Here is an 11,537-nt window from a genome sequence, read left to right as displayed (position 1 = left end):
TTGAGTGCACTCAAAAATAATAGTTGATTAGTTTTCTCTGGTGAAGAAGAGTTATTCCTCTCTGTACTCGTTTCAACTTTTGGTTCTTTGTTCTCTATTCTTCTTTCTTCTTCTCTCAAACAATTTCATTTGAGTTTCTATATGGTATCAAGAGCTTCTGAATTTTTCAATCGTGACAGATGCATCTGTTAACTCTAATCTTGGGAATTCAAATTCCTCCAATTCTGTAAATTCAAACCCTAACAACAATGTTCTTGCAAAAAAATTTTCTTTCCCATCACATCTACTAAATTCAAGACCTTTCAACCGCATTAGTGACAAGCTTGGAGAAAAGAATCACAAGACTTGGGAACAACAGGCATTAGCAGCTATTAGAGGTAAAAAATTAGAGGATCACGTGTTTCCAGATCATGTTCCACCTCAATATGCTTCCACTGACACAGTTTCTAAGTTGTTTTGGTTTTTGTTTTATTTTTTGCATTAAAAATAATATTTATACAGAGACCCTAAGCAATTTCTTTTTATATAAAGTATCCCTTTTTTGTTCTACAAACATAGGTGGACCAAATGGACCTCATAAAAACTAGCCCAATATGTTTTTACTGGATACCTAATAATATAGTCATAGTAAATTTATTGTTTGAGTAAATGAAAATATCAGTCCAAAAAAAATTCCCATTTTCAAAAAATATTAAAATTTCAACAAATTGAAAGTGATACCCGGAAGCCATTGTTGCAACCATAACCTTAGCTTCATGTTCGGAAGTTTTGAAGAAGTGCTAAGTGGAAACTGGTAGCAAAATACATTCAAAGGTACATTAAAAACTATAGCCGACTTCTTGAAATGTTTGTCGAAATTGGGGGATGTGGAACCAAGGTGGTTGGGGTTAGGATCTGAAAAGGAGATGAGTTGTAGGTAGCTATCGGACCAGTGCATTCACAAGTAGAAGAATGTGACGGCGATGAAGAGAGAGTCGATGATCTTCAATGCAAGGGAATTTCTCAGCAGACCCAAGTTCATTTTGGATCCACGTATGTCTTAAAATTCCTTATTTTTCTTTTCTTTGTAGCTCATGGAAGATTATTAATTTACTATGCTATGACACCTGTGGCTTTGTGATTGTGACAGATCTTATTACAACAGAAGAAGAAGAACAATGGTGAATTTGAAATTTTGTTTGTGCCTTGCCGACATTGATAATTACATGAACCGTGAGGCCACTTCTTCTTCTTGCTTGTATTTTCCCTCACCCCTATTGTTAATTTATACAATGGTACACCTAATATTTCGATTATTTCCAATGTAGATCTACCCACAATGAAGCTTACAAATTTGATAAAAATTGTATTCCAGTATTGATTGCCCTCCGCAGGCTCCATTAATTGTTGTGATGGTAAGATTATTAGATTATTTTGATAAAAATTTTTCATTTATATCATAATAAATATTTATTTAACAATGTATTACAAAGTAGTATGAATATATATGTTTTTCTTAGAACAGGGTTGTTTGACTTTGTAGTGTGTTAGCTATTAACTTAGAATCGAAATGCATTGCATTATAAATGTACTGAAAAAAGATAGAGGATCGAAGTTGTAGGGCTAAAAAATTCACATGGCTTGTCTTATCAACTGAGGTAGAATTTCAAAGATGCAAGATAAAATTACATGGTTGGTGACTATATCATTATAGCATGCATGTGAAAAAAACTAGTACTAAAAGATAAGTATCTCTCTTATAAGATTTTGACTTCAAAAAAATAGTCCATTTTATAGGGACATATCTTGAAATGTGAAATTAATAAACAGTTAAGTGCATATTTTAATTTTTAGTATTGAGTTTGGAACATAATTCGTTTGGAGAATTGGAGTTGTATTTCAATCCTGCTGGAGCAACTAACTTTTGTTAGATACTAAGAATATATTTTAAAACCCAATGGAAGATTGTTAATCTTGTCTTAAAATTCCTTATTTTTCTTTTCTTTGTAACTCATGGAAGATTATTAATTTATTATACTATGACACTTGTGGTTTTGTGATTGTGGCAGATCTTATTACAACAGAAGAAGAAGAAGAAGAGTGAATTTGAATTTTTGTTTGTGCCTTGCCGACATTAATAATGACATGAACCGTGAGGCCACTTCTTCTTCTTGCTTGTATTTTCCCTCACCCCTATTATTAATTCATACAATTGTACACCTAATATTTTGATTATTTCCAATGTAGATCTACGATAATGAAACTTACGAATTTGATAAAAGTTGTACTCCAGTATTGATTGCCCTCTGCAGGCTCCATTAATTGTTGTGATGGTAAGATTATAACATTTTAGCGAAAATTAGTAATAAAGTGAAGCAAATAACATGATATTCAATTTCAATACCGTTCTGTCTGTGTTTGCTATTGCGTGGGGGGGGGGGGGGTGAAGTGCAATACACCATTATTTATTGAATGCATAAATCATCATTCATAATTCATAGATTTTTAAAGCAACACGGGCTTGGTTCCATTCCTGTGATGGTTTTTTCATGAGAAATAAAAAATTGATGTGCATAAAATTAAACAAGGGTAAATTTATTAAAAATTTGTATGCAGTAAATCATTTAAGTCCAGGAAAGATTTAGGAGATTTGATGTAGATTTAGTTTGTTTATTTGTTTTTTGTAGGCCCAAGCAGGGGAGGAAGCCTACTTTAACCATAATGACATCTCTCTTGAGGGTGAAGCCTTGCCAAGTTATTTACCTGACCATGGAAATGAGTTTTATGATGATGGAAGTTACTTTTGTGATGCTGAATAACCTGTAAGCGATGAAGGCATGGACATGGATTTTGAAGTTGACGATTTCTTTGATGATAACTTCTATGAGAACTGGGATGGCAGGTCAATTGATGGTATTGCTGACCTTGATAGTCTTAACTTGAAGTCATTAACGGTGGATGAGATTAAGCTGCTACATTTCCCAGATCTTAATGTCGCCTTCTCTTTCTACAATTTTTATGCCAAAATGAACAGGATTTCTGCAAGGAGGAGCAAGTTGAGGCGCAATGTTAACGGTGATGTCACACAACAGTCATTTGTCTACTTCAGACAGGGATTTAGAGAGATGAAATCCTATGACGAGAGCAGTCAACGTAAACGTGAGCCAAAACCGGAGACTAGATGTGGATGCTAGGCTGAGATGCATGTTCATGTCCACATAGATATTGGGAGATGGATCGTAACATATTTCCAAGAAGTTCATAACCACGAGATGCTTGCTGATGAATTGACCTTCATGCTTCCGGGACACAGGAAGATGGATGCCGGTGCAATCAACCAAATGAACATGATGTTGAAAGTCGGGATAAAGACTCCTCAGATTTATGCATCCTTTGTCAACACAGTAGGGGGCTTCCATAATGTTCCATTTTTAAAGAGAGACATGTATAACCAAATAGACAAGCAACAAAGGCTCTTAGGCAGGGATGCCATGGCTTGCTTAAAGTTCTTGCAATCAACGGCTGAAGACAATTCCGGAATGTTTGTTCAATACTTGGTTGACAAAGAGGGTCATTTGGTGCATCTTTTTTGGTCTGACAAGTGTAGTCAATTGGATTATCATATCTTTGGAGATGTGTTGGCGTTTGATGCGACATATCAGAAAAATAAGTATATGTGTCCTCTAGTTGTGTTTTCTGGTGTAAATTATCATAATCAAACCATTGTGTTTGCCGCTGCTCTTATCTCAAATGAGAATGAGGATACTTATACCTAGTTATTGCAACAATTCTTGGAGTGTATGAATGGAAAAGCTCCTCAATGTGTTATCACGGATGGTCACGAAGCCATGAAGAAGGCCATTAAATCAGTGTTTCCTGGTGCCTACCAATGGCTCTGTGCATGGCACTTAATTAGGAATGCAACAGCCAACCTTGGGAACCCAACCTTCACGTCGGAGTTTAAAAGATGCATGTTTTTCGATTATGAGATATCAGAGTTTCAAGACCGGTGGGAGATGATGGTTTCAAAACTTGGCCTCGAAGATGGTTTCAAAACTTGGCCTCGAGGATAATCAATGGGTGTGTGACCTTTATGCTAGGAGGAAAATGTGGGCTACAGCACACATTCGTGGTCATTTTTTTGGGGGTTTCAGGATGACATCTAGATGTGAGGGGCTGCATTCAATGCTTGGAAAATTTGTTCACTCGTGGCACACTTTGAGAGACTTCGTTGAGCAATTTTTTCGTTGTATATCACAAATGAGGTCGAGGGAATGCCAAACTGACATGGAATTTGTGGTAGGCAATCTGGTACTACAAAGTCCACTCCATGCACTAGAGAGATCAGTTGCAAATATACTCACAAGAGAAATATTCCTCCTATTCCGGCCGATGTTGACAAAGGCGTGCAGTTTGAAGGTCCGATCATGCACACTCACACCAACATGTGAGATTTACACCTTTCACGGTCGGGCAATTCATGGAAGGAGTGGCAGGTATCTCACTACCCTAGTTCTTCTATGTTTAAGTGCTCTTGCATGAGGATGGAATCTCTCGGTATACCTTGTGATCATATCGTTGCAGTACTTGTACATTTAGACTTCACCAAAATTCCAAACAGTCTCTTCTTGGCAAGGTGGTCAAAGAATGCTAGGTCTAGAGTGAGGGCATTCATGGACAAGGGACCCTTTTGTTGGGATTCCATGGTGACTTGTCGAAATTGGATGTTGAACAATCTATATAGAGAGATGTGTGTGCTTGCTTGTAAGAAAGTTGAACAATTTGTAGATGTCACTGGCAAGATCAGGAACGAAATCATTCATCTAAAGTAGCTAGGAGAGTCACTTGAGCCGGCCACAATGCAGAATGTAGAGTCCACCACTCTTGAAGGATGTGTGAGGGATCCACAAATGGTCTGTCGTACTAGGCACCATAGAAAGGGGTCGTTAATTCATTCCTCCCTAAGAGGCCTTAAACGGTGTAGACTTTGCCGACAGGTGGGCCATAATCGCCTATCATGCAACTTACGGCCTCATGGCGCTGACCATGCTATCAAAGAAGACTACACTGACCAATCTAGCGAGGAACCTGAGCTGGGAACCGACTTCATCCCTACGAACTGAATCCATATTTGTGAAGATGGTGCTTGTTATGTGTTATTTTTCCTTTTTTTTGTTGGTTGCACCTGATGGTTTGTGGTGTGACCATATGTACATCTGCTGTATTTGTTTTCATCCTTCTACCATTTTGATATCCCTGATTATGTGTGCCTGTATCCTGCTATTTCTGAACTTTTGATATGATAGTGTGGAGACTGAATGGAAAACGGTTTGCGTTAGTTAACTGATTTTGAACTTATGCTCATTTTAATCTCATTGCATGAAAGCTTTACTTTGCAAAGAGGTAGATCGCTGCAGCTATCTCTATTCAGAAATACATCCGTATGTGTGTAGTTGTTACTCAAGCATGATGGTATATGCCGTATTATTTTATTGAACATTTAACTTCAATATCACAGGCATATTGGAGGATGGCCAAGGTTAGCTCAACTTTCGGACAACGTCAAGCTTCAATTGTGGCAATACAATGCCTTAGGCGGCGCAAACAAGCTAAAGGAGAGCTTCAGAGACGTATCCAAGTGATTTCCTTTATTAGTGCAGTTAAGAAGGCTGATATATTTGGTTTTTGGGGGTTCTACAATTTTACCTGGAAATTGTGACTAGAGGTCATTTCGTGCACTATTTCCGGTTACCTACCCCCCTTTGTTTACATGCATGATTACTCTGTTATGTGAAAATTTGTACTTAAGCTCCTATCATTTAATTATGTGGCATATCTACCTGTTGACAACATTCCAAATTGCGTTATCCCCATTTTTTTCGTCCTTTTCTCTGGTTTGTAATCTTTTTTTTTATTATTTGAATTCAAGGTTTCATGTATCCAAATTATCATAATTTTATTCTACACTCATATGTAGGCTTCGAATGAAGAGTCTAAACAAATGGAGATTTCCAAACTTCAAAAGATTTTAGAAGCCTGGAAAATCTTCAATTAGATGCAGCTAAATTGGCAACAATTAGAATTCTTTACTCCTTAGGCTTCTATGGTTGTTTCCATTTACTAGGTAGAATTCTTGTGAAGTATGTGAATGAAAGAGGAGCTGCTATCATACTGAATAAAATTGTATATGTTGAACTCATATAGATTAATTTGATTCTAAACTAGTATCTTACTCCTATTAATGTTAATGGATACAATTAGCGTATAGTGTGGTGTCAAGGGTTATTTAATTTTCCTTATATGGTGAAGGATCTTCATTTTTAATAATAATAATAATAATAATAATAATAATAATAATAATAATAATAAATATTATTATTATATTATTATTATTATTATTATTATTATTATTATTATTATTATTATTATTATTATTATTATTAAAAATGAGTTAAACCTATGTAGCTGATAATTGACTTAATGCATCATAATTCATAGGGATAAATGACTATAGAGTACTTAACATACGATTCATACTGGTTGCAAATAGCTATAAACATAGCCTCCAAATTCAACAAAACAATGACAACAAACATAGTCTTCAAAGCCAAATAAAGAACGACGATACTACTTAACATACAATAATGCTAGCATTAAGCCTTCCAGTTGCATAAACTCAAACTATTGATCCATTCTTCTTCATCCATTCCGTACTCTCATTAAAAGGAGACATCAAGAGGCCTAGCGCAGTATGCATTCTGATCATGCTGTCATCTATCTAAAGATAAACATGAACATATATTAATTTACCATAATAGCAACTTGTGTGGTGTTTCTGTCAAAAGGTCACGTCTTATACTTGGGGATGAAGATTGTGCTAGAAAGCACCTCCCATTGCCATCCAATTCAATACCCAAATCCCAGAGGTTGCACTGTTTATTCCAATAAGGTAACAACATTTTAGCTCAAAATATTTAACTAGGTTTCAAAAAAAGCGTTCCAACAAATAAATTGACAAACCTGAAATGTTTAAAAAGATACCGAGTTTGGAATGATGGTAGTCTGCTAGCGTCTGATATCCTAAAGCACATAACTCCCCCAGCAGTCTTCAAGAATTCAAGTGGAAAGTGTGGTGCCGCAATTATACGACAGACCACATTCCCCTGTTTGTAGTAGAAGCATTCTTTAGTACAAGTGCGAATTAAAGTAGTATCAACTAATTTAATCGAAAGAGTCATTACCACAAATCGAATGACGGCTTTTCTTCTGATGCTCGCTTCTTTGGTCATTAAAGCATCCAAATGGTATAGAATGTGCTCTCTGAATGCAATTACCATCAGATACCAGTGTCCTGTTGGCTCCCTCAAGGGGATATATGCCTCCGAATAACAAAAAACAAGTGATACTTTTAGAAATGACTTAAACTAGATGATGACATTAGACGTGATGTGACTCACATAATTCAAAGTTGATGATCCCTTCATTCATGGGTCCTTATATTTCTGTAAGAGTTGGTGCGTGCCCAGATGATAGATATGGTGGACCCCCTTGTAGTTACCAGCAAGCCCCATCATATGCCTATGAACCACCTCCTCAATATAGATTTGAACCACCATACTCACAAGCCAACCACAACCATTCACCTCCATATGACCCTAACCCTTATCCACCCCAATCTCAATCCAATTACCCCTAAGAATCACCACTTCCATATGCACCATGTCTATACCCATCGACCTAAGAACCATAGGCTCGCCTCAAGGAAACAGTAGATCAATTTCATGCAACCCTTCATCAACTGGAGCAAGCGATAAATCAATTACTTTCCAGGCATTTGGACACTCAAGGAACCCCCATGGCTTCATGCGGAGAATCTAATGAAGAACGTAGCATGAAGGAGACACTAGAAACTCCGGTGGATAGTAAGCAGCATGACTTTGTATTGGAACAAGTGGAGGAAGCCAGAATTATTGAAGAGGAAGAAGTGGTCGAAGACTTAGGAGATACGGAACGTCCATGGGAAAGCCCAGTCATAGAGCACCTTCTAAGGAGTTTGAATTTGATGTTGAGGAGGGTGTACAACCTCCAAGGCATATAATAGTTGAAGACTTTGAAGGGGATGATCAAGAGATGGATTCAATCATTGATGAATTCTTATCTACATTTGAATCCTCTCTCATTGGACTTGACATGGAGATTAAAGAAGAAGAAGCACAACCTCCCATGCCCTTTGTGAACAATGAAGAAGAGATCGAATTGGAAGAAAGCTACCAAGAGGAAGAGGTTGATATTGAAGAAGCTTGCAAGGAGGTGGAAGTTGTCAAGGAAGAGCTCAAGGGAATGGAGTTGGAAATCACCTTGCCAAAGTTGTTGGAGACCTCTCCCCCAAAGCCATCACCATCCATTCCTTCATTCAAGTGGGTAAATCTTTTATCTCTAAGCTTAATTAGCCCATTTGAATATGCTTTGCTTGAGACGGATGGGCAGCTTAGAGCTCTTTATGGCTTTAAGAGTAAGAGGGAGATGGTTAGTGGTAAGAGTTACCCTGCAAGGTTCAATATGGTTGCATGCTCCAAATTGAAGTATAAGGGTTAGTATAATTCTCAATTGAATGGGTCTAGAAAGCTGTTTGAATGTCTCAGTGAGAATTTAAATTGCGTGCCACCCGGATGGAATCGTGATGATCAACAAGAAGACGGGTGTAAAAGCAAAGTTTGGGACCCTGGAATTCATTCCAACAATCAACACTCTTGGGGCCGTGTCACTTGCTTCAACTTGCTTGAAGACTTTATGCATCTAATTTGGGACCTGATGAGCGGATAATTTATACGCTTTTTGGCATTGTTTTTAGGTAGTTTTTTGTAGGATCTAGCTACTTTCTAGTATATTTTTATTAGTTTTCAAGAAAAATTCACATTTTTGGACTTTACTATGAGTTTGTGTGTTTTTCTGTGATTTTAGGTATTTTCTGGCTGAAATTGAGGGACCTGACCAAAAATCTGATTTAGAGGCTGAAAAAGGACTGTAGATGCTATTGGATTCTGACCTCCCTGCACTCGAAATAGATTTTCTGGAGCTACAGAAACCCAATTGGCACGCTCTCAATTGCGTTGGAAAGTAGACATCCTGGGCTTTCCAAAAATATATAATAGTCCATACTTTGCCCGAGTTTTGATAATGCAAATTGGTGTTTGAACGCCCACTTTCTACCCTATTCTGGCGTTAAACGCCAGAACTGGCATAAAAGCTGGAGTTAAACGCCCAAACTGGTACCAAAGCTGGCGTTTAACTCCAAGAAGAGTCTCTACACGTGAAAGCTTCAATGCTCAGCCCAAGCACACACCAAGTGAGCTCGGAAGTGGATTTCTGCATCATTTACTCATTTCTGTAAACCCTAGGTTACTAGTTCATTATAAATAGGACCTTTTACTATTGTATTTTCGTCTTGGTTATTCTGGTTCCCCCTCTGGGGCCGAAGCCAATGAACACCATTATCACTTATGTATTTTCAACGGTGGAGTTTCTACACCCCATAGATTAAGGTGTGGAGCTCTACTGTTCCTCATGAATTAATACAAAGTACTATTGTTTTTCTATTCAACTCAAGCTTATTCTTATTCTAAGATATTCATTCGCACACAAAAACATGATGAATGTGATGATCAAGTGACACTCATCACCATTCTCACTTATGAACGCGTGCCTGACAAACACTTCCGTTCTACATGAAAACAAGCTTGAATGCATATCTCTTGGATTCCTGGTCCATGCGTTTGATTGTCTCTCCTAACAACAGAGCCTTCAATTCCTTGAGATCAGAGTCTTCGTGGTATAAGCTAGAATCAATTGGCAGCATTCTTGAGATTTGGAAAGTCTAAACCTTGTCTGTGGTATTCCGAGTAGGATCTGGAATGGGATGACTGTGACGAGCTTCAAACTCGTGAGTGTTGGGCATAGTGACAGACACAAAAAGATCAATAAATCCTATTCCAACATGAGTGAGAACCGACAGATGATTAGCCGTGCGGTGACAACGCATTTGGACTATTTTCACTGAGAGGACGGACGGTAGCCATTGACAACGGTGATCCCCCAACATACAGCTTGCCATGGAAAGGAGTATGAATGGTTGAATGAAGACAGTAGGAAAGCAGAAGTTCAGAAGCAACAAAGCATCTCCAGATGCTTATCTGAAATTCCCACCAATAAATTACATAAGTATTTCTATCTTATTTTATATTTTATTTATATTTTAATTATCAAAACCTCATAACCATTTGAATCTGCCTGACTGAGATTTACAAGATGACCATAGCTTGCTTCAAGCCGACAATCTCCGTGGGATCGACCCTTATTCACGTAAGGTATTACTTGGACGACCCAGTGCACTTGCTGGTCAGTTACACGGAATTGTGAAGAAGTCTTGAGATCACGTTCTCCCACACCAAGTTTTTGGCGCTATAGCCAGGGAATGAATAATCACGATTTCGCGTACCAAGTTTTTGGCGCCGTTGTCGGGGATTGTTCGAGTTTGGACAGCTGACGGTGCATCTTATTGCTCAGATTAGGTAATTTTATTTTAATTTTAAGCTTTTTGTTTTTATTATTTTTATTTTCGAAAAATTTTCAAAAAAAAATATAAATAAATTATTCTATGTCTTCAGAATTTTTAAGAACGAATTCTAGAGTTTTATGATGATCTTTTGAAGTCTGGCTGGCTGTGAAGCCATGTCTAATCTTTTGGACTGATGTTTCAACTTATCATCAGAAGAGCTTGTTGATTTTTATCAATCTTTCTGTTGAATGTAATGATCTGCTAAAGCTTGGCTGGCCATTGGCCATGTCTAGTATTTTGGACCGAAGCTTTCACTGAAAGCTTGGATGGCTAGTAAGCCATATCTAATTCCTGGACCGGAGTTTTAGACTAACATTGCACGATTTCTAGAATTCTCATTAAGAATTTTGAATTCCTTGTTTTCTTTTCCCAAATAATTTTCGAAAAATCCAAATTTTTTTTAAATCATAAAAACCAAAAAATTGTGTTTCATCTTTGAGTAGAGTGTCAAATTTTAAGTTTGGTGTCAATTTCATATTTTTAATTTTCATTAAAATTTTTGAAAACTCATGCATGTGTTCTTCATAATCTTCAAGTTGTTCTTGATGATTTTCCTTATTTGATGTTTGCATTTTCTTGTTTTGTGTCCTTTCTTTTTTTCATATGCATTTTCAATTTGTTAATGTCTGAACATTGAAAATTTTTAAGTTTGGTGTCTTGCATGTGTTTCTTTTCTTAAAAATTTTCGAAAACATGTTCTTGATGTTCATCTTGACATTCAAAGTGTTCTTGGTGTTCATCTTGACATTCAAAGTGTTCTTGCATATTTTTCTTGTTTTGATTCATAATTTTCATGTTTTGAGTCATTTTGTTGTTTTTCTCTTTCTTCATTGAAAATTCAAAAATAAAAAAAAATATCTTTCCCTTATTCTTCTCATAAATTTCGAATATTTGAGTTGACTTAGTAAAAAATTTTTAAAAACTTAGTTGTTTCTTATGAGTC

At 36.9% G+C, this 11,537-nt stretch overlaps 1 protein-coding gene across 2 annotated transcripts; it reads left to right on the top strand.

The window, feature by feature from the left end:
* Positions 1-629: 629 nt before the first annotated feature.
* On the top strand, positions 630-6,175 carry LOC112783841 (protein FAR1-RELATED SEQUENCE 9-like). Of its 2 annotated transcripts, none has more exons than XR_003816490.2 (7): positions 630-1,032; positions 1,130-1,212; positions 1,308-1,394; positions 2,049-2,131; positions 2,227-2,312; positions 2,667-2,892; positions 3,014-5,322. XR_003816490.2 is itself a non-coding variant. In XM_072229963.1 (7 exons), exons 6-7 carry the CDS (start codon positions 4,024-4,026, stop codon positions 5,619-5,621), a joined length of 576 nt encoding a protein of 191 aa, XP_072086064.1. In that variant the 5' UTR covers positions 630-1,032; positions 1,130-1,212; positions 1,308-1,394; positions 2,049-2,131; positions 2,227-2,312; positions 2,667-4,023; the 3' UTR covers positions 5,622-6,175. The 2 variants fall into 2 exon arrangements, 1 of the variants encoding a protein (XP_072086064.1); XM_072229963.1 differs by adding an exon at positions 5,498-6,175 and having other exon boundaries at positions 2,667-4,475.
* The last annotated feature ends 5,362 nt before the right edge of the window (positions 6,176-11,537 follow it).

Source organism: Arachis hypogaea, chromosome 20 (assembly GCF_003086295.3).
Source record: "Arachis hypogaea cultivar Tifrunner chromosome 20, arahy.Tifrunner.gnm2.J5K5, whole genome shotgun sequence".
NCBI lineage: Eukaryota > Viridiplantae > Streptophyta > Magnoliopsida > Fabales > Fabaceae > Arachis > Arachis hypogaea.
Note: the sequence above shows the minus strand (reverse complement) of the source record. Positions and strands in the feature narration are given on the sequence as shown.

Bases quoted from the DNA above. Each gene is read 5' to 3' on its own strand.
- LOC112783841 (XM_072229963.1), top strand. From the start codon at position 4,024: ATGGTTTCAAAACTTGGCCTCGAGGATAATCAATGGGTGTGTGACCTT. The intron at 4,476-5,497 runs GTATCTCACTAC...TCAATATCACAG, and splicing joins ATTCATGGAAGGAGTGGCAG to GCATATTGGAGGATGGCCAA.